This window comes from Acinonyx jubatus, chromosome D1, assembly GCF_027475565.1.
Source record: "Acinonyx jubatus isolate Ajub_Pintada_27869175 chromosome D1, VMU_Ajub_asm_v1.0, whole genome shotgun sequence".
NCBI lineage: Eukaryota > Metazoa > Chordata > Mammalia > Carnivora > Felidae > Acinonyx > Acinonyx jubatus.
This window is the reverse complement of record NC_069390.1, coordinates 106665446-106688096: the sequence shown is the minus strand read 5'-3', so window position 1 is coordinate 106688096 and position 22651 is coordinate 106665446. Positions and strand designations below refer to the sequence as shown.

At 40.9% G+C, this 22651-nt stretch overlaps 1 protein-coding gene across 1 annotated transcript in view; it reads left to right on the top strand.

Moving 5' to 3' along the window:
* The window catches only part of CUL5 (cullin 5), a 96194-nt gene that overhangs the window by 12544 nt on the left and 60999 nt on the right, over positions 1-22651 (top strand). Inside the window, exon 2 of the mRNA XM_027036431.2 lies at positions 8163-8272. Within this exon, the coding sequence (XP_026892232.1) occupies positions 8163-8272 (110 nt within the window). The remainder of the gene's footprint in view (positions 1-8162; positions 8273-22651) is intronic.

Genomic DNA, 22651 nt, shown 5'->3' with positions numbered 1-22651 from the left:
ATAACCTTAGGGAAATAACCTAACCTAATCTCAGGTACAGTGTACAATTTTTTCATCTATAAAGTGAGAATAATAATATACCAAACACCTAGGATATTTATAAAGATTAACTGAATTAATACTTGTAAATTTTATTTAAAGTTTACTTATTTATTTTGAGACAGAGAGAGAGAGAGAATGAATGAGCAGGGGAGAGGCAGAGAGAGAGGGAGACAGAGAATCACAAGCAGGCTTCACACTGCCAGTGCAGAGCCCAACATGGGGCCCAGACTCAAAAACCATAAAATCAGGCCCTGAGCTGAAATCAGAGTCAGACGCTTAGCTGTTTGAACCACCTATGCACCCCAGTGCTTGTCAGTATTTAAAATAGTACCTGACACATAATTAATAGATTTTATAAAGTAAAATGATCAAAGTGGTTGATCTACATTGAAGATCATAATGAAGTTAAATAATATGAGAAATAAATAACTCATATTTACAGTTACCGGATATTCAGACTACCCAAGGAAATGTGAAAGAAGCTTTGTGGAGATTAACAAAAGGAGATCCTCTTTTGTATCACAGATAGCACATATAAAAAATTTGTTGGGGGCGCCTGGGTGGCTCAGTTTGTTGAGTGTCTGACTCTTGATTTCAGCTCAGGTCATGATCTCATGGTTCGTGAGTTCATGCCACACATTGGGCTATGTGCTGACAACATGGAGCCTGCTTGGGATTCTCACTCTCTCCCTCTCTCTCTGCCCCTTCCCTGCTCGCTCACTCGCTCTCTCTCTCTCAAAATGGATAAACATTAACAAAATTTTTTAAAAAATTGTTGGCTATAACCCCAAATTAGCAAAATGCCATATATTTGCAATGAAAGAAAAGTGGAAAATATTATAAAGGAATGATTAAAGAAAAACATTAAGAATATAATGAAAACATTTTTTAAAATGTCATCCTTTGAGCACCTGAGTGGCTCAGTTGGTTAAGCTTCCGACGTCGGCTCAGGTTATGATCTCATGGTTTATGAGTTTGAGCCCCGCCTTGGGATCTCTCCTGTCAGTGTAGAGCCTGCTTTAGATCCTCTATCCCCACCTCTCTGTGCCCCTCCACCACTTGTGCTCTCTATCTTTCTCTCTCAAAAAAATAAATAAACTTTAAAATTTCACCCTTCTATAATGTCAGTGTCAAGTATCCTACTCTGTCAAGACTCCTCCTGTCTTTCTAACTCATTCAAGTATTATTCCAGTAATCTGGCTCCAAAAGGGCCTCCAGTTCATTGATTCTATCACCTTACTGTTTAAGTTTATAATTTTTAGTTTATAGTTTTTATCAAATTAGGAAACATTTTGGCTTTTAATTCTTTAAATACCCTCCCATCCCCCAAGACTCTGGTTATATGTAAGTCAGGTTGTATGATGCTGTTCCCTGATAATCATTTTTAAAAATCTTTCTGTGATGTTCATGCTTTCCTCTATTTTCTTGAACGTGCAAAGTATATTTATAATAGCTGGATAAATGTCATGCTCTGTTAAAACTATAATTCATGTCATTTCTGGGTCAGTTTCTGTTGATGGGTTTTTCTCTTGATGGTGGGTTATATTTTCCTTCTTCTTTGCCTGCTTGGTATTTTGGATTGGATGCTAGACATTGTTTTATATGTTGGGATCTGATGCTTTAAATATTTCAGGGTCTGGCTTTCACACAGTTAAATTACTTGGAATCAGGTTGATCTTTCTGAAGCTTGCTTTCGAGTTTTGTAATAGTGGGTTGGGAACAACAGGGTAGGACTACTTAGGCTCCACTACAGATGCAGTGCCTTTCTGAGGACTCTACCAAATGTCTTGCATGTTGAGGAGCATTTCTATTCTGGCTAGTAGCAACACAAACTTTTCGTAGCCCTTTATGATCCCTGCTGATTGTTGTGTCTACTTTCTCATGGGCCTTTCCCCAGTCTCTGACAGTGTTCTCACACACATGTGCAAGTCAGTATTCGGTCAGAGGCTCGATACACCTCTCTGTTTATCTCCGGAACTCCCTCTCTTGCACAGCTCCCTTTTTTTCTAGTACTCTGTGCCACAAATTTTTGTCACCTTGTCCTGTCTAAACTCTGAACTCTGGCTCCTAAGTGAAACTTCCAGGCTGTTTGCATTCCCCTGCTTGTGCTGAGGTCTGGAAACCAGGCATGTTTGGGCATTTGTAGGGCTGCCCTTTGATAGTTTTCTCAGGAAGTACTGTCCTATACTGCCCTTTGGTTCTCTGGCCATTGCGGCAGGAGGGGAGATCTGGCTGTTGTTATTCCATCATGGGTGGAAGAAGAAGGCTCTGTCTCTCTTCCTGATGTCCTTCGTCTCGCTCTTATCAGCATAAATTCTCTGTTCATTGTTACCAGTGCCTTGAACACACCTCGATTCCCCTGCTCCTGTCTCCTTTCACCTGGGAAAACTCTACCCCGGTTAGATATATCTCCATCTTCCAGTGCTGGCACCTGTGAATGTGCCAGGAAAGCCTCCTTAGTGCCCCCTTTAGAACATAAACTCTGACTGCTGCTTGCTACCTCCATTGCCACTCTACTGATCCAGTGCTTTTTTCACTTGAAATCCGTGACCACACTCTGTAAATGAGCCCCGTCACATTACCCTGGTCATTTATTCTACTTGCCTCAATATCTGTTTCACGTCTTTTCTCTCAAACTTCTAGAATGTCCTTACCTGTCTTCCAAGGCATTTTCCTTTTTTCTACATCACTGAAAAACTGAAGTAATCAAAAATGAACTTCAGAGAGTGGTACTTACTTCATCTACCCTTCTACTAACATCTGCATGTATGTACTTTGCCTTACCTTCTGAGGGTAGAGTTATTTCCCCCACCTGTGCGCACTGTGCCCCTTTCCTTCTTGCTTACCCTGGGCAAATTAAATTTCAATTCACATTCTCTAGCACTTTCCTCCCTTTTCTCTCACATCATCAGTGTTATACCCTGGGATATACCCATCAGTATAAAAATATACTGTGTCCATCCCATCTTAAAAGAAATTTTGTCTCCCTCTCTGCATCAGCTACCATGCCACTTCTGTGCTCTTTTACAGCAAGACTGCCAAGACTTGTCTGTACTTTTCCAGTTTTCTTTCTTTCTCTTTTCTCTCTCAGTTCCATTCCCCGGCTTTTGTCCTTACCGCTCTATGAGAACTGCTCTTACATTATTAACACGAAGGTCTCCATGACTTCCGTATTGGTTTTTCAGTAGTCCTCTTACATAATCTTCCAGGAGCATGTGCTGCGCTCGATCACTCCCCCTTCCTTGATACACTTTATTCCCGTGGTTTCCAGAATCCTATGCTCTTGATTTTCTTGCCACCTCTGCGATTGTTCCATCTCCTTTCTTATTTCTTATTCTTCTCACCCCTTCATGTTGGGTGCCTAAGGCTTCGAGCCTGGCCCTCTTCTCTCTCATATTCACTCTCTTGGTAGTGACAGTAACAAGTTGTAAAACCCATCTGTACTCCAGTGACTTGCATATTTTAATTTCCTGCCTAGACCTTTCTATAAATTCTAGAGTTTCTTATGAAACAGCTAATTCAGCATCTTCAAAGGGCTGTTTAATATATGTGTCAGGTGTAATGTGTCTGAAATCAAACTCCAGGGCTTTCCTTCTTAGCCTGTTCCATCTACAGTTTTTTCCATTTCAGTTGACGGCAGTGCCATACTTCTTGGACGTGTCAAACGACAAAACTAAAACAGTTTAGTAACAACTTTGATGCCCTTGATGCCAAGGAAGATGATCTATGGATTGAGGGAGTACAGTGCCTAACAACCCGTGGAACACTCTTCCTAAAGGGTTTGTGGCAAGGGAAAGCTTTATAGAATCTTAGAAGAGGCAGGACAAAAACAGGGCCTGATTGGTTAGGATGTTGGAGATTTCCTTATAAAGCAAGTAGGTCCTCTGCTGTAGGGTAGAATAAGCTAACTAAAGCTGAGTAGGAGGATTGTGATTGGTGTTAGGTTTCCTTGGCAGTAAGGTTTTTCCCCAACTGCAGGCTGACTTAGTTTAGATTTGGACATGGGCTGGGCCCCTGCAGTGGACCCCATTTTGTGGGTCTTAACATATCAGACAAAAGCCTTAGAGTCATGCTTTACTCTTTTCTCTCATCCCAGATGCATACTGTCAGGAAATCCTGCTTAGTGCCTCCTTTAAAATTTGTTTTTAATATTTATTTATTTTTGAGAGAGAGAGAGCACAAGTGGGGTAGAGGAAGAGAGAGACGGAGTCATAGACTCCGAAGCAGGATCCAGGCTCTGAGCTGTCACCACAGAGCCCCGTGCGGGGCTCAAACTCACGAGCTTCGAGATCATGACCTGAGCCAGAGTTGGCCACTTAACCGACTGAGCCGCCCAGGTGCCCCTACTCTGGTCTTTACAAGGGCTGCTTCCTCTGCCTGAAATACTCTTTCCTGAGGTATCCTTCAGGACCTGCCCCTCCCTGGCTTCCCCATAACCTTTCTGTGTGTTTGAGAAGAATACCTGTGAGGGAGGGATTTAGGCTGAAAGGAAGAAAGGATAGAGGGCAGGGATGTGGCAGATGCTGAAATCTTCTTGGTGAAAGAGCCAGGGGGTGAGATTTTCCCAGATAGTGGCAGTTGGTGAGTTCAGCCTACTTGCTGTTCTGAGTAATAGTGGAAGAAAGCAGAAGAGACTTTGCAGCAAATTAATAGAGATAAGGCAGCCTTCAGTTAGCCAATGGAAGCATTCATAAATCAGGGTTCATAATTGGAAAGTCCCTTCACATATTAATAAAGCATTCTCTTTTGTAGATAGATTTGGTGTCCTGCTGCTTAGTTATGATTTAATGAAGTGCTCTTCAGTTTAACAGAGAATAGACCAAAGAATTGCTTGAGCACCATTTTTTGGATCAAAGAATAATAGAAAACATTCAGTTATTGCATTCTGTTTTTAATTTAGTATTGGGGAAAATGTTTCAACAAACAGAAGACCCAAAATGTATTTCCTGTTATTTTGCCATAGCTAATAGATTTCAGAGTCTAACAAGTATTTATCTCAAAGACCTGTTTACGCCAGTTCTCTGTACCTTTTTGATTTTTAATTATAAGATTTATACCATGTTTAATTTTACGAATTGCCACAATTGCTTATGGAAATGGACTTAGTTGACATTATAATATATCCTCTAATTAAGGGCATATATAATGATTCTGCATGTCTTAGTCAAGAAAACTTTCAGTGGTTCTTTCAAACTTGTTTGTTTGCATGCTCCTCCCTCAGAGGGAACAGTAGAAAAAGTGAAGCCGGCCGTAAGGTTAGTACACAGAATTTATGCCGTAGAATTACAAATCTAACTCTGAATTTCTCCATAGTCAACACTGAGAGGAAAGTTACCTACATGATTCACTGAAGTCCATAAGGTAAAAACAAACTAGTTGTTCAGGGGAGAAGCACAACTAATCCTCGCACAAAATTTTGAGTGAATACATTCGTGGGTGCTTATAATAAGAATACTGTGATTAAAATAGATAGGTACCTGGGGCAAGACAGTTCAGTAACTTTTAGGATCATCATTGTTCATGGATAATAGGATGCGAGCATGATCTGGCTGTGACCTCTGTCATCTCATCGATTACCAGGGTTGATTTGGTTGATCTGGCTGGTGAGGTGGGTGTGCCCTTCCTCCCTCACCACTCCCACGTGCGTCCCTCTTCATGTGCACGCTTGGTTGAAGGGGATGACCTTCGCCAAAAGAGGAGCACCATTCTTTGGTCAAGGGCTTATGAGCCGTACTCCTCTGCTAGAGCCTCCAAACAAGCTCTCAGGGTCCATTTGTAGTGTAGGGTGGTCAGGCTTCCAGGACTCCAGACATGTCGAATGCAGCACTGCATGTGACAGTCTACCTTTGTCAAAAAGATTAAAAGGAAAAAAGAAACATTGTCTATGGATGCAAGAAGCATCATTTGCTTTCACAAGAGTTTAGTGTTAGTCAGTAGTTCTTAGCCTGTGTTTGGTCATAAACCCTCCAACATTTTTATGTAGTTTTATCATGGATTTGCTAAATATGCTGATTCTGAGCTTAAGAGATTCTGATCCAGTAGGTCTGAGGTAAGTTTTAGAAATGTATATGTGAAACTACGACAGCAGGTGATTCTGGTGTAGGTTCTGGTTAGACCACATGCTTAGAAACCTCTCCTGGGTTATAGTTTCAGGGAATTTTCGGGTCCCATGCCATCAGTCTGGAACCTTATCTGCTATAAGTGAGTGTCATCTTCAGCAACGTTATATATAGTGAAAACAATCATGAGTTTCATAGGTGTGTTTGTAAATGTTTCACAGGCATGTTCGAAAATTGGTGACTTTTGTGGAAATTTATTGGTGAAAGCAAGTCCCGTGGCCCCAGTTACCTTGAAAAGGAATAGTAGTAATTGACTAAACACATACAGTCTCTCTGTCTTGTTAGTAATGTAATGAATTGATGACCGTTTTTAATATTCAGCTACTTCCACATTCGTGGGATAAACCACGCGTGATTATGAAGTGCCATTCTTTTGACATGCCACTTCCTTAACTTGCTAATGTTTAAGATTTTGGCATCTACGTTCTCATTACATCTGTATACAGTTTCTATTTCTTGTGCTCTTCTCAGCAGTTCGCAGTCAAGTATTTTGTTAGCATTAAAAAAGGAGTGGGGTATTTTTCTCTTCTTTTGTTGTTTTTTTTTTTTCTTTCAGTTTTCACGGTTTATGTAGATTTTCATTACACTTTTTGTGGGCAGTTTAGGGCAACTATGAAATCAGAAGGCTCAGTCTCCACACACAAGACCACCCTCACTTCTGATACCAGCCGCAAGTTTGGAGGGTTCCCAAAACCATCCTGAGGTTCAGTAATTAATTCGACTCATAGACCTGGTATGGTTTATTATGAGAAAGGATACAGATAAGATCTGCCAAAGAAAGAGACACATAGGGCAGAGTCTAGGAGAGTTCCAGACACGGAGCTTTCCTCCTCCTCTCCACTGTAGTCAGATCACCTCTCTATCTTGGCCTTGATGTGTGACAGTGTGTGTGGAGTCCTGCTAGCTGTGGTGGCCCTCTCGATCAGATGGGGGCCCCCAAGTGGGGGGTGACAATCAGGTGGAAGCCAGTGGTGTGGGCGATGAAAGGATTCACCCAAGGCAGCAGCAAGGAGATAGAAGTTCATTGAATGAATTGCGAGGGAGAGGCAGGCAGGACAGCCGAGGGGAGACTGTCTGCTACGAGGCAGGGGATGAAGGCTGTACGTAAAGAAGAAAGGTGAGGATGTATGGGGACACAACGAATTTCCCCTTTGTTGGTAACTGTGCCTGGTTGTAAGTAGCCCTTTGGTCAGTTAGGGTTTATGGATAGTTTGAGGTGGGTCACCTCGTGGGTCTGTCGGTATTCAGTCAGGGGATTGCTGTGGGTCCTTTACGTAAAAGAGGCCTCCACACTAGCCAGGGAAGCTCATCCAACCTTTAGTCTCCAGAGTTTTTTGTTTCGTTTTTTAATTTTTATTTTTAAGTACTCTCTTCACCAAACTTGGGGGTCAAACTCACAACCCTGAGGTCAAGAATCGCATGTTGCACCCACCGAGCTAGTCAGCACCCCTAGTGTCCACAGTTTTTATTGGGGCGTCGTTATGTAGGCACGACTGACTGATTACTTGTGAGTCATCTCCGTCTCCATTTTGGTTAACCAAAAACCACCTCCCATAGTTACGCTGGTGTTTCTGGATTGGTCAGCCCCCACCCTAAGGACTCCATAGGTGTGGCCAGCTCCCTCCCTGAATCACATTTGTTAGATTGTCCAGTTTGTACCAAGGTTACCAGGTGAACAAAAACTCTCTTATCAGATGTACATTCTAACAGCCCAGAGATTAACTACCAGAAGTCAAGGACAAAGGTCAGAAGTTGTCCTTGGGCAAGGTGAAATTCTTTCCACGTTTGTACGATTAGTTTTCTTTTTTGTGGTGTCTTCCTGCGATTCTCTGAAACCAGATTAAGTTTCTAGGGATTCCATTATAGAAAACGATTCTTTTACATGTCCAGCCTTGTGTTTCTCTAGCTAACTCTAAAAGACAAAAATAATGGACACTTCTGATTTAACTGCATTTAAATTAAACTACTGTTTATCTTTTTTTTTTTTTTTTTTTTTTAAAGAATAAAGGTTCACTTCAGTTTGAAGACAAATGGGATTTCATGCGTCCAATTGTTTTGAAGCTTTTACGCCAGGAATCTGTTACAAAACAGCAGTGGTTTGATCTGTTTTCGTAAGTAATCCATTCACTCTAACTTTTTGCTAAAGTAAAGGAAATTTTGGTGATGCATTTGTATATTCAAATGGAATGCTGACTCTAGACTGGACTGTTTGCTCGTTTACAATTATTACTCGTCCAAGCCCTCATCTCCATTCAGTGATTTGCCGGGAGGATTCAGTCATACTCACAGCTGTGGTTTATTACAGCAAAAGGATACAAAGCAAAATCAGTACAAAGAAAGGCACAGAGAGTAAAGCCTGGGGAACGATGGGCACAGGCTTCCAAGAGTACTTGTGAAATCACACAGGACACACTTCGCTTCTCCAGCGACAGGATTGACACCATGTGTGATATGTTGTTTAATTGAGACGCTCTTGGAGACCCCGTACTGAGAGTGTTCATTAGGGGCTGGTCACAAAGGTAGCCTCTGCTTGATATGTACCCAGATTCCAGATGCTCAGAGAGAGCGGGTGTTCAGTGTAAACCATAGAGTTTGTATGTATTTTGTACGTTTAAGGCACCGGGGTCCATTCCTATCATTAGGAGAGTTTTATATCAGTGTAGGAAATTGTTGACCATTTAAATTGATTCTTGGCTTTTGACCGAAAATGTCTTAACAGCAAAACTGTTATCAGTGGGATACCACAGGGCAGGGCAAGACCAGACTCTAGTACTGATTTCAGTTATGCGTTTTAGAGGTCCTAGATTTAATGAGTGACAATAAATCCCATCAACCATGAAGTTTATTTTAGGAAACTAGGTGGTTTTCTCCTTCAGTTTCAATAATCAACCTTTTTTTTTTTTTTTAATGTGGCCTGAGCCATCAATTCAGGCCCAGCACACCTCTGGCCTATACGTGGAAGCACACCTGAGAACTGTCCAGAGTCTTAGCAGCGTCATGATCGTTACAGTACATCCCCAAAGAAGTGCAGTCTCAGAGGACATGTGCGACAACCCAGATACAAGGAGTTTGCAATTGTTAGGGGACTCCAGGCAAGACATACATTAGTCAGGTCGGATGTGATCACCAGCCCCCAATTTCCCTCGTCCCGGAGGACCTTTGGCTGTAGAGTTCTCAATCCATTTCTGTTAATTCAGTTCAGGCCTTGTCTTCAGATGAGGTGCCTAAAGGACATTAGTTCCAGATAGTTTTGTTTATTCGTGACACCAATTGATTTGCCTCACTAGTGGATGATGTTTAGATGTGCTCTTTGTGGAGCGTGTAGGAGTTGGGCTGCTCTCTCCTGTCTCTGAGTGTGGTGAAGTTTGACCTCAGGGTACTCACAGCAGTGTGGAAGGCTAATGTCAGGAATTTTAGAATACTTAGGAAAATAAAAAATCAGTAATGTCTTCCTCCTCCCGTGAGCCTTCTCAGGTGCTGGGTTTGGTTTTTTCTCTCTTGTAAAATCACTGTGTCTCACTCAGTAATGAAAACTGCCCCTCCCCCCCCTTCCCCCCCATTAGGTGGATTTGCAAGAGGAGCAAAAGCATTTTTACAGAAAAACAATTTTTACACACCTTAACTAGAAAGATGTATCATGTTTAGGTGTTGTTCTGGATGAAATTCCAAATTTTCAGAAATTTTTAAAGTTATGTCACCTCCCATGCCTTTTGTCCCAATCATTTATCTAGTGAGCAGCCTAGAAAAGATCACTTCCTTTCTGGAGACAGCGGCCTTTAGCAACCAAGGTGCCTTACTAAGGTGAGGTGAGTGAAATAGAATCAGGTTATTATTCATCAGTTGTTGAAAACTGCAACAAATCCAGAAAACTGAACACAAGTCCCTCACAGTGAGATTGACTCTTGCAGCTCTTGGTGGTGACCACAAGTCAGGAGTGCAGTTAGTCTCGGTATCACATGTAGAGCGTCAGCCAGAAGCTTGACTTCAGACGGCTCCATCAGAGAATAAGCCCTTTTCTTTAGGCATCTGCAAGTGATTCAGGTGGTCCAGCCAGAATCCATGATGCTTTCAGTCTATGGTTCTGCGAAGGGGGTCTGATATCTGCAGCGGTCCTCATGGCAGACCCCTGCTCGCTGAGTGTACGTTGGCTCTTTAGTTCAGTACAGCTTATGCTGAGGTTGAAACAGTCAGAAACAGGCAGTATCCAGTTTCAGCTCGGAGGCCAGGCGGTTAAGATCTGTGAATTCAGGACTCTAAAAAAGAGAGCAAGTTTTCTTCTGCAGCAGGAAGCCAAGATGCTGCAGACACACAGTCATGTTCCAAGTCCAAGTGACAAGCAAGACTTTTCTAAGCCTTTTTTATCTTACCAGTCTTGGAGTCCAAATTGACCCACACAGAAATATGCACGTCAGGCTGGAAAATCATTAGCCTCTGAGGGTCAGACATCTGATTTTGCCAGAGCTCAGTGGCCACTAAAAACTGCTTTTTAAAACTGCAAAAGTATTTCTGTCTGAAGATTTCCTTTGTTTTCACGTTGTCTTCTCAACATACTAATAGGTAAAAATAATAGTAAATATCACCTGTTACAGAGACTTTTATTCTGTTGCCAATATTCAAACACTTTAATTTTTTTTTTCAACGTTTTTTATTTATTTTTGGGACAGAGAGAGACAGAGCATGAACGGGGGAGGGGCAGAGAGAGAGGGAGACACAGAATCGGAAACAGGCTCCAGGCTCTGAGCCATCAGCCCAGAGCCCGACGCGGGGCTCGAACCCACGGACCGCGAGATCGTGACCTGGCTGAAGTCGGCCGCTTAACCGACTGCGCCACCCAGACGCCCCAATATTCAAACACTTTAAACGCCAGTCACCTCCCCAACAACTGAAGGCAAGAAAATTGTGTCCGCTCATTTTTAGGGCCAAACTTTCCTGATAGATACAACCCCTCCAGCAGTTACAAAAGTACAAGCATATCGCATTTTACATCTTTTTTGGCCGTACATCCAGATATAATAGCTACAACATACAAAGCCATTTTTTAAGCCTCCCCTGACCTCCTGTCCAAACCCCTAGCAGTAACTTTAGCATTTACAGTTGCTGGGAGTTCCTGACTGGAGTGTAAAGGACCTGGAAGGATTGCTTCAGCAATAGCTGTTGGGCTGAAGAAGCAGCTGGAGTAGTTTCTTCTCCCTGCAAGCACCCCACCCCCAACGTTTTCTCCCATGGTTGATATAAAGCTTTTTCCAACCCTGGCATCTCATTTAACTCTTTCCTCATGGCTGCGGGGGAAACCAAAATCAACATTTGACATTTTTGTTCACCCAAAACTCTGGGCCTTTTCTCTTTCCAATTGGAGGCAGGAACAGAAATCACAGGTGTCACCCGGACTGTGCCGTTTCTCCTCCTACTTTATCAGCATGGCCAAAAGCAGCCAGGGGATTGAGCTAGCCACCTCTGCTGGGGTTAGACCTTTCATTTTCAAATTTCCGAGGTGACTCTTTTCTCTTCAAACAGATAGCAACTCAGCTGCTGTTTCATACCATGGATGATTTCATAGCCCCCCAAGCGACAGAACTTCATCATCCCATCGCTTCTTCCTTTTACCAGACAGTGCTGTCACCGTGTTTCAGTGAGTCACAGCGGTGCTAGTGAATTCCACTTTTGACACCAGTTGTATCCGTTTCAAGACCACCTCGAGGTTCATTGATTGCTTGGAGTACTCCTAGGACTCAGCATATAGTCATCTTCATGGCTCTGATTTATTACGGTAAAGGATACAAAGCAAAATGCAACAAAGGTGGGGTGGCAAGTCCAGGGGAAACCAGGTACAAGTTTCCAAGCATCCTCTCCCATTGCAGTTACACAGGAGACACTTCTCCAACAACTGATTGTGACAGCACATGTGAAATTATGTCTACTAGGAAAGCTCATTAAAGACTCAGTGCCCAGGGTTTTTACTGGTCACAATAGCCTCTGCCTGACATGACCTAAAATTCCGGACTCCTAGTTGAAAAGCAAGTGTTCATCATAAATCAGATTGTTCACTGAAACATTAAGGCACCGTGAGCCATTCTTATAGGGAAATGGTGAGAACCTTTGCAAAATTCAAGTTCCCAGATAGTAGCCAAGCACCAGCCTTGCAAGCATATCTTCCTAAGGATAACTGTCTCAGACTTGCTATAATCTTTTTGTGCATGGTCTAGTGAAATACTCTACTAGTGAGTTGTAGGTGTGTGACTGAGTAACCCAAACACATTAAGCTGTTGTGCTCTTTTTCTCTTTATCACATAAGAAAAATTTAATTTCCCTAAATAATGTAGGACTTGTTGCATAATATTAATTGACTTACATGCATGATTCTGCCTTTTGAAAAATTAGAGCTCAGTAAGAAATAGCTAAGCCCTTTAAAAAATTCGTAGCATTCATGTATATTATATATTTTTCTTAAATTATTTGATTAAACTGTTTTATGAATAATATGTTGAATGTGGTGGGGTTTTTTTGGTTTTGTTTTGTTTTTGCCAATTTGTGTTGATAATATCATTTATCATGTAGAATAATGCTTGTTTCCTGTGCACTCCTGACCAGGAGAGGGAGCGTAGTGTGATGGTGTCCCTGCTTCAAGTCTGTTTCTAAGCAGAAATCGTCAACACCTTTGTACGTGCCCTAGTTAGTGGTCTCATCACGTCATTTCTGTAAAATTCCTTGATCTCCTTGAGGTATCTAAGGCAGCTCGATATGTAGTCCTTTTAGGTTAAAGAATTCTTGTATATCTTACATGCCATCACCAAAATTGCAAAACCTACATTAATTAAAACCTTTCAGATTTTAGCCTGTTTGATCACATGAGTTAATAATTAGATTGCTTATATCTTTCTAAATTTGAGGCACTAAAATATTGTATTATTTTTAAAGTACATTGGCTATTTGTTCCATTTTTTTCTCATATATCCTTGTTTCTCAGAGCACTGTTGGCATTTTAAGTGGTTAAACAAGATTGTGCTGCATATTGCAGGATGTTTATCACCTGTGGCCTTCACCTTCATCACCTCTAGTAGTGGACACTCCCCGTGTACTCTCCTCCCTACTTCTCATTAATGAAACCAAAGAAAAGCTCTCAGATTTTTCCCCATGAGCCTCTGTTGGGACGGTACCTCCCTTGGTTAATAACTGCTGCTGTTCTATATACATACTTGGTTTGACTCTGGTTTGTGAAGTCGATGCCAGAATTAAATAATAAATTATTTTGAACTTGGGATGCTTCATTTTAAAGAAAATTTATCTTTAAGTTATTTTTAAATGTATTTTTATTGTTCCTAAGTTGGTTTCTGTTTTTGTTTTTAAAGTTTATTTTGATTTGAATCTGAGAGGGGGGCCACACACAAGCAGGGGAGGGGCAGAGAGAGAGGGAGGAGAATCCCAAGTAGTTTCCACACTGTCAGCGTAGAGCCTGACGTGGGGCTTGAACCCATGAACCATGAGATCATGAGCTGAGCCGAAACCAAGAGTCAGATGCTCACCTGGCTGAGCCACCCAGGCGCCCCCCCCCCCCCAAGTTGGTTTTTGACACCACTTTCTCCTCTCTTGTCTGCCTCATCTCTGTCATGTAAGCTGACTTTTTGTTGTGCACCTCTTAAATTTTGGTTTCCTCCAGAGTTTCATTTCTTTTTATTCCTTTAACTGAGTTCTCGTATCTGCAAAAGCAATCTAGATTATTCTCGTGACATGAACTTCCAGACTCAAATGGTCTGTTTTTTCCTCTATGTGTCTGGTCTCTTAAGTTCTGTAAATACTCCAAATTTAGAGTGATAAAAATGTGTTATTCATAGTTTCAAACCGAACATCTAGAAGCTACCATCAGCTTTCTGTTTTTTAATTCCCTCATATTCAGTTGATTACTAGGTTTCATAGATTTTTATTAAATATCTCTTGAATGAAACTTCTTTCCATCCCAGCTTCTAACCCCATCCTCATCTGAATGATTACAATAGTTCTCTGCCTCTCTTTGTTGTATCTCTGTTTATCATTTGTCTCTTGCTGCATAAAACTTCCTCTAAACTTTAGCATCTGGAAGTAAAAAACACTCTGTCACAGTTTCTGAGGGTCAGGAAGCTGGTAGCAGCTTAATTGGGTGGCGTAACTCAGAGTCTCTCTCGAGGTTGCAGTGGAGCTCAGCAGAAGATGTAGGCCTAGACTCAGCTAGGGCTGAGTGATCTTTCTGGTTACCTACACAGTTGTTGGCAGGTGTTCAGTTCCTCACCATGTGGGCCCCTCCGTAGGGCAGTTTACAGTGTGGCAGCGTAGTTTCCCCAGAGTGAAAGAGGGTCCTCCCAAGGTGGAATTCGTGGTGTTTATAACATAATTTGGGAAGTGACAAACCGTTACATATGTGCTGTTAATCATGCAAATGCTTGTACATTGTAGGAGGGAACTTACACGGCCATGAATACCAGGAGATGGGGATCATCAAGGGCCATCTAGAGGAAATAGATGATGCAAGGTTCGGAAAAGAACTCTTAAAAAAAACTCCAGTTTATATCAAAGAGGAAGAAAATGAAAGAGATGCCACTGAAAATGAAAGTCAAGATAAAGAAGAGACCTTTGAAAAAAAAAATAAAGAGCTAAAAAATAAAAGACCAAATCAGTGATTTGAAAAATAAAAGCAGAGTTCTCCCTGAATGTAGAGCAAAAACAAAGTATGGAAAATAAAATGGAAATTAAGAAATATGGGGCACCTGGGTGGCTCAGTCAGTTAAGTGTCTGACTTCAGTCATGATATTGCAGTCTGTGAGTTAGAGCCCCACCTCAGGCTCTGTGCTGACAGTGCAGAGCCTGCATGAGATTATTTCTCTTTCTCTCTCACTCTGTCCTTCCTGCATTTGCATTTGCGCCCTCTCTAAATAAATAAACATTAAAAAGAAAGAAAGGAAGAAGGTCGATCTAGAATTGGGTAAAGTCATGCCAGGAGAGAACAGAAATAGTAGAGGAGAGGGTATAGTCCAAAAATATAAGAAGAAAATTGACTGAATACTCTTGTCCCTTCCCACCCATCCCCACGAGTTTTTTTTTTTTAATAAAGATGTAACTTTTTTTTTTTTAATGTTTATTTTAGAGACAGAGCCTGAGCAGGGGAGGGGCAGAGAAAGGGAGACGCAGATTCTGAGACAGGCTCCAGGCTCTGAGCTGTCATCACAGAGCCCAACACGGGGCTCCAGCCCATGAGCTGAGAGATCGTGACCTGAGCTGAAGTCAGACGCTCAACTGACTGAGCCACCCAGGTGCCCCCTGCCCCCGCCACAAGTTTTAATATTGAAAGTGCTAAAAAAAACATGCCAAGACACATCCTTAAGGAATTTCAGAATTCCAAGGATGAACAAAATAGTCCTACTTTTCTTGGAGTGATGAAGTACAGTTAAGTCTCAAAGCAGGCTATCCCCAGTACCTTTCATTGGTCAAATTGGGTGTAGGAGTCTGATGAAACATTTTCTTTAAATATTTGAAGGGTATTATTCTAAACCTGGTATTCTCTACCTAGTCAAGTGTGTAATCAAGATTAAGGCAAGATAAAAATATTTCCAGACGGGTAAGTAATTAGAGGATTTAAGGATCCAGCAGATACGAAATACGTACCCTTTCTTCTGTTCCCAGCGTCGGCCATTAAGAAATTGAGCTTTCGTAAACTAAAGAGGAGGTGCTCCTAAACTAGGAATCCTGACCAAAAGATGAATATAAATAGAAAATGACAGATACCATCCATCCAAAACCACAAGAGAGTGGAAACCAAAACATTTTAGCTGATAAAAATTGTTCCACAGAAACTGACTGTGAAGCCGAAGAACACAAACAGCATTCCGAACTGAGTTGGGTATCCGCACACAACCATTTAGGGTCATTTAAAATATCTTGATTCAGAAACTTACAAGATAAGGAGAGAAATCAATAAAAGGAGGGAAATAAAATGACAGTTGAACTTAAAACCAAATAGAAAAAGTTAAAATCACATGAGAAGTTGATCATCTCCATAGATGAGGGCATAAAGAAAGAAATGTTCCCAAAAAAGGGGAAAAATAAATTAGTCAAGTATTCCAGCAGCAGGCATCATCCCAATAGTGATATGTTAGAAACATTCTACTTAAAATTGGGAATAAAGGGTGCCTGGATGGCTCAATCGGTTAAGCATTTGACTCGATACTGGCTCAGGTTGCAAGCTTGTGGTCGTGAGATTGAGCCGAGTCGGGCTCTGCACTGAGCGTGGGCCTGCTTGAGCTTCTCTCTTTCCCTCTGTCTCTTTCTCTGCCTCTCCTCATGCTCTGTCAAAATAAATAAACATTTTTTTTTTAATTGGGAATAAGACAAAGAGTCTATTCTCATATTTCATTTTTGTTTCCTCTAGGTTTTGAAATTTGAAATGGCATTAATAGCGTATTTATATTGTATGTGTGGATATACCATGTATTTCATCCCTAATCCTATGCATTTTTCTTTAATCTGGTCTTTTTTAAAAAATATTTTATTTATTTTTGAGAGAGAGGCAGAGTGCGAGCAGGGGAGAGGCAGGGATAGAGGGAGACAGAATCTGAAGCAGGCTCCAGGCTGTCAGTCCAGAGCCCAATGTGGGGCTCAAACCCATGAACCTTGAGATCATGACCTGAGCCAAAGTCCGATGCTTAACCAACTAAGCCACCCAGGTGCCCCACTTTTATCTGGTCTTGAGGAGTTGATCCATTTTGTCTTTTCACATAACCACATTTTAAAAATTGTTTTGATACGATGTATCATATCAAAACAACTTCTATGTTAAGGAGTTTATAGCCTTCATGCATGTGTTAGAAAAAAAAGAGGTTGGGAGTCAGTGATCTAAGTGCTCATTTCAAGAAATGAGGAAAAGTGGTGCTTGGGTGGCTCGGTTGAGCATCCAACTCTCTGTTTTGACTCAGGTCATAATCTCACAGTTTTGTGGGTTCAAGCCCCACATTGGTCTCTGTGCTGGCAGTGCAGAGCCTGCTTGGAATTCTCTCTCTGCCCCTCCCCGGATCACACTGTCTCTGTCTCTCTCAGAATAAATAAACTAAAAAAAAAATTTTTTTTTAATGAGGAAAAAACCCTAGCATGTTAAAACTAATGGAAGTATAAGGAAGGGAAGACAAAAGCCAAAATTAATGAAATACAAAATAATTGTGTGGTAGAGAAAAGGAAAAGGCAAAAATCAGTTCTTTGGGAAGAAGAATATTCAATTTATTCTCCTTATCACATCCATAATTTGTATCATGGTTAGTATCTTCTTTCTGGTTACTTTGAATTATTTTGGTTTTTTTTCTAGTTTCTTTTCAGATAAATTCTTAGTTCTTTTATCTTTTTATATTTAAAATGAAAGCATCCAGGGTTATACATTTTTTTAATGCTGCTTTTATTATTACCACAGGCTTTGCAGTATGAAATGTTTGCCTTTTTATTGCTCTCTTAGTAAGTTAGTAGATTCTTTAGTTAGTAAGGTTTTTTTGTTCTTTAATCCACATATTATATAAGGACTTACCTTCTGATAATGGAGTTTTTTGTTGTTTTTTTTTTATCATTTACTTATTTATATATTATGATCAGGGAAATAGCCTGTAAAAATATCTTTATGGGGCACCTGGGTGGCTCAGTTGGTTAGCCTCCAACTTCAGCTCGGGTCTTGATTTCACGCGGTTCTTGGGTTCAAGCCCCACGTCGGGCTCTGTGCTGACAGCTCAGAGCCAGGAGCCTGCTTCGGATTCTGTCTCTCCCTCTAGCCCTGCCCCTCCCCCACTCATGGTCTGTCTGTCTCTCTCTCAAAAATAAATAGTTAAAAAATTTTTTGAAATAAGTATAAATATATTTACAAATTTTATATGCATGTATACGCTCATAGAAAATAGTATTTTTTTAAGACCTTATTTTTAAGTAATCTGTATAGCCAGTGTAGGGCTTAAACTCACGACCGCAAATTAAGAGTCACCTGCTCCGCTGACTAAGCCAGCCAGGTGCCCCGAAGAAATTATCATTTTGATAGTTGTAATAAGAATCTCTAATAAGTCATATTTATTGATTGTATTTTTACATTCCTCTATGTCCTTAATTTTCTTTTGTCTAGATTTTCAGATGTTAAGAGATTTTGTGATAGACACTGCTGATTAGCTAAGGCACCCCCATTCTGTGCCATGTACTTTCCACTTGGCTGCATATTGTAATAGTCTTCAACTTCCCTTGCTGTTTGGGTCACCATGTGACACAGTTCCAGCAAATAGGTCTACAGGAGGGCTTCTGACAAAGTTTTTGCTTTTCAGATGAATTAAACTAACGTGCCTGGCACAGTCCTCCTTTTCACAGAAGTAAGAGGCTGCCATGCTAATGTGTCTGAGTGGAAAGAGAAGGAGCCTCTTCTCAGTCTCTGAGTGAACCCCAGTAGCTGCCCGTCTCTAGACTTCTAGTTATTTAAGAAAAATAACATAATAGTCTGAGCCACTCATAATTGAATTTAATGGTTCAGCTGAATGCCTCCTAACTGGTAGAAGTAAGGATGCTTTAACGTATTGCATTGTGTTTGTATCAAGTTCTTATATTTGTAACTATTTTTGTGTTTAAAGAAAAATTTTTTTTAGTGTCTATTCTTGAGAGACCGAGCCTTAGTGGGGCGGGGGGGGGGGGGGGGGGGGGGCGCAGAGACAGACGGAAACACAGAATCGGAAGCAGGCTCCAGGCTCCGAGCTGTCAGCACAGAGCCCGACGTGGGGCTCAAACCCATAAACTCTGAGATGATGACCTGAGCTGAAGTCGGACACCCAACCGACTGAGCCACCCAGGTGCCCCTCTATTTTTGTTTTATATTTAGGTAAATTTGTTTTGTTTTGTTTTTTGGTCCAAAGAATTGGGTAAATCTTGATAAATAATGCTTTTTATCATTATTATATAATGTGTCCTCTCTAGTTATTTTAACCTTAAATTCCTCTGTGGATGATACTAGTGTTGCCACCCTGCTTTATTTTATTTGTGTTCCCTAGTACCTTTTTTTTTTTTTTTTGGAAATTACATTACATAAACATTATATAAAACCGTACCACTTTAACCAGTTGAGTGGCATTGAGCACGTTCACTGTTGTACAAACATCAACATTATTATCCATTTTTAAAACTTCATGTTCTTTGTCTCTACGGAGCCCGTGTTTCTCCTAGTTTGCCTATGCTAGGTACCTCATATAAGTGGAACCACACAATATTTGTCTTTTTGAAGGGCCTACTGTCTTCCAGTGGGATAATTTATTGAGTTCATGTGTAATGTTATAGCTGATATTCTTGTTTATTGCTTCTCTAACTTTATCACTAATTATTAGATACTCTTACTGCTTCATTCTTTTTGTTCCTTCTTTTTGTTAATCTGAAAATTCATTTCCATTAGTGGTTATATTTCTGTTTCTGACTCTCAATCAGAAGCATAGGGTGTTACTATTAATTAAAAGCAAAATACAGGTGGGGGAGAGGGACAGAGAGAATCTCAACAGGTTCCATGGTCAGTGGGGAGCCCAACGCAGGACCCTACCCCACGACCCTGGGATTGTGATGTGAGCCAAAAGCTAGAGGCCGATGTTCAACCAGCACCCAAACATTTTTTTTTAATTTCATTTTTTTTTAATTTACATCCAAATTAGCCATCCAGTTTGAGCCACCCAGGCACCCAAACATTTTTTTTTTAATTTAATTTTTTTTCAGTCTACATCCAAATTAGTTAGCATATAGTGCAACAATGATTTCAGGAGTAGATTCCTTAATGCCCCTTACCCATTTAATCCATACCCCCGCCAGTAACCCTCTGTTTGTTCTCCATATTTATGAGTCTTATGTTTTGTCCCCCTCCCTGTTTTTATATTATTTTTGTTTCCCTTCCTTTATGTTCATCTGTTTTCTCTTAAAGTCCTCATATGAGTGAAGTCCTATGATATTTGTCTTTGACTAATTTTACTTAGCATAATACCCTCCAGTTCCATCCACGTAGTTGAAAATGGCAAGATTTCCTTCTTTTTGATTGCCAAGTACTACTCCATTGTGCATATATACCACATTTTCTTTATCTATTCATCCATCGATGGACATTTGGGCTCTTTCCATACTTTGGCTATTGTCGATAGTGCTGCTATAAACATGGGGGTGCATGTGTCCGTTCGAAACAGGACACCCGTATCCCTTGTATAAATGCCTAGTAGTGCAATTGCTGGGTCGTAGGGTAGTTCTATTTTTAGTTTTTTGAGGAACCTCCATACTGTTTTCCAGAGTGGCTATACCAGCTTGCATTCCCATCAACATTGCAAAAGAGATCCTCTTTCTCCACATCCTCGCCAACATCTGTTATTGCCTGAGTTGTTCATGTTAGCCATTCTGACAGGTGTAAGGTGGTATCTCATTGTGGTTTTGATTTGTATTTCCCTGATGATGAGTGATGTGGAGCATGTTTTCCTGTGTCGGTTGGCCATCTGTATGTCTTCCTTGGAGAAGTGTCTATTCACGTCTTTTGCCCATTTCTTCACTGGATTATTTGGTTTTTGGGTTTTGAGTTTGATAAGTTCTTCATAGATTTTGGATACTAACCCTTTATCTGGTACGTTGTTTGCAAATATCTTCTCCCATTCTGTTGGTTGCCTGTTAGTTTTGCTGATTGTTTCCTTCGCTGTGCAGAAGCTTTTTATTTTGATGAGGTCTCAGTAGTTCATTTTTGCTTTTGTTTCCCTTGCCTCCGGAAATGTGTTGAGTAACAAGGTGCTGCAGCCAAGATAAGAGAGGTTTTTTCCTTCTTTCTCCTTGAGGATTTTGATGGCATCCTGTCTTACATTGAGGTCTTTCATCCATTTTGAGTTTATTTTTGTGTATGTTGTAAGAAAGTGGTCCAGGTTCATTCTTCTGCATGTCACTGTCCAGTGTTCCCAGCACCACTTGCTGAAGAGACTGTCTTTATTCCATTGGATATTCTTTCCTGCTTTGTCAGAGATTAGTTGGCCATACAGTTGTGGGTCCATTTGTGGGTTCTCTATTCTGTTCCATTGATCTGAGTGTTCTTGTGCCAGTACCATACTGTCTTGATGATTACAGCTTTGTAGTATAGCTTGAAGTCCGGGATTGTGATGCCTCCTGCTTTGGTTTTCTTTTTCAAGATTGCTTTGGCTGTTTGGGGTCTTTTCTGATTCCATACAAATTTTAAGATTGTTCTAGTTCTGTGAAGAATACTGGTGTTATTTTGATAGGGATTACATTGAATTTGTAGATTGCTTTGGGTAGTATCGACATTTTAACAATATTTGTTCTTCCCATCCAGGAGCATGGAATCTTTTTCCATTTTTTGGTGTCTTCTTCAATTTCTTTCATAAGCTTTCTATAGTTTTCAGTGTATAAATTTTTCACCTCTTTGGTTAGATTTATTCCTAGGTATTTTGTGGTTTTTGAGCTCCCAAACATTTTTAAGAGCACTTTGGTTTTATATTCCAAGAGAATGTATTCTTAACCATTCGGATTTAATTTCATACATTTATTGCTGGCCATTACTCCTTCCCTTATACTGATGTGCCATTTGATACAACAGATAAACTGCACGAACTAAAACTGCATATTGTCTGTACGGGTAAATAGCAGAAGCAATGTTGAGTACAAAATGATTCCAAAAGATTATTGATACAATTTCCATGAAGGTCAGGAATACTCATAGTCTGTCATAAAACTTAAAAAATAGTAAATTCAGGCTTGGTTACTTCTGGGGAGGATAGAAGAGAGTAGGATCTGGGCGAGGAACATAGAGAGCTTTAAGGGTATTATCATAATCCATTCCTCAGGTACATTACATGTTTTTCAAACTGTGTGTTAAAATTGACCTGGAGAGTTGACAGGGTCTTCTGGGTGATGAAGAGTAGTGTTGTGTTTGAATAAGAATGAGCGTATTGTTGACATACTTGGGAGCACCCGGAGGTTGAGAAAAGAGGGCTGATGTGACAAAAGTTAGGAATACCTGGAGGTTGAGAAAAGGGAGCTGGGGAAGATGTGTTAAATCAGTCACAAGTTTAGCTCTTTCTTGGGTAAGATTACTTGGGAGTGACCCAACCCTGCATTCTTAACCACACCATTCCCTCTTGCCTTATGAGACTCACGCCACATTTTAGCTCTTCTAAAATGTACCTAGCACTACTTTGAGTACAGGGATACTAGGGTAGTCCTACATCAGGGTGGCACAGACTCCTCTGATGGGTGACTTCTGCCTCAGAACTCCCAAACTTTCTTAGAACTGCAAGACAGTCTAAGGCTCTTCCTACCCAACCTTCCTTTCCACCCTTCCTACAGGGATCAGACTGGCATTGTGGGCTTATCACTCGCCCAGCTTCCTGTAGCACACTTCGCATTTTCCCTTGCATATAGTTCCTTCCATAAATCTCTTGCATGTCTAATCCCCTCTGCTTCTGGGAAGACCTAAACTAACACGAGTCAGTATGTGTACAGTG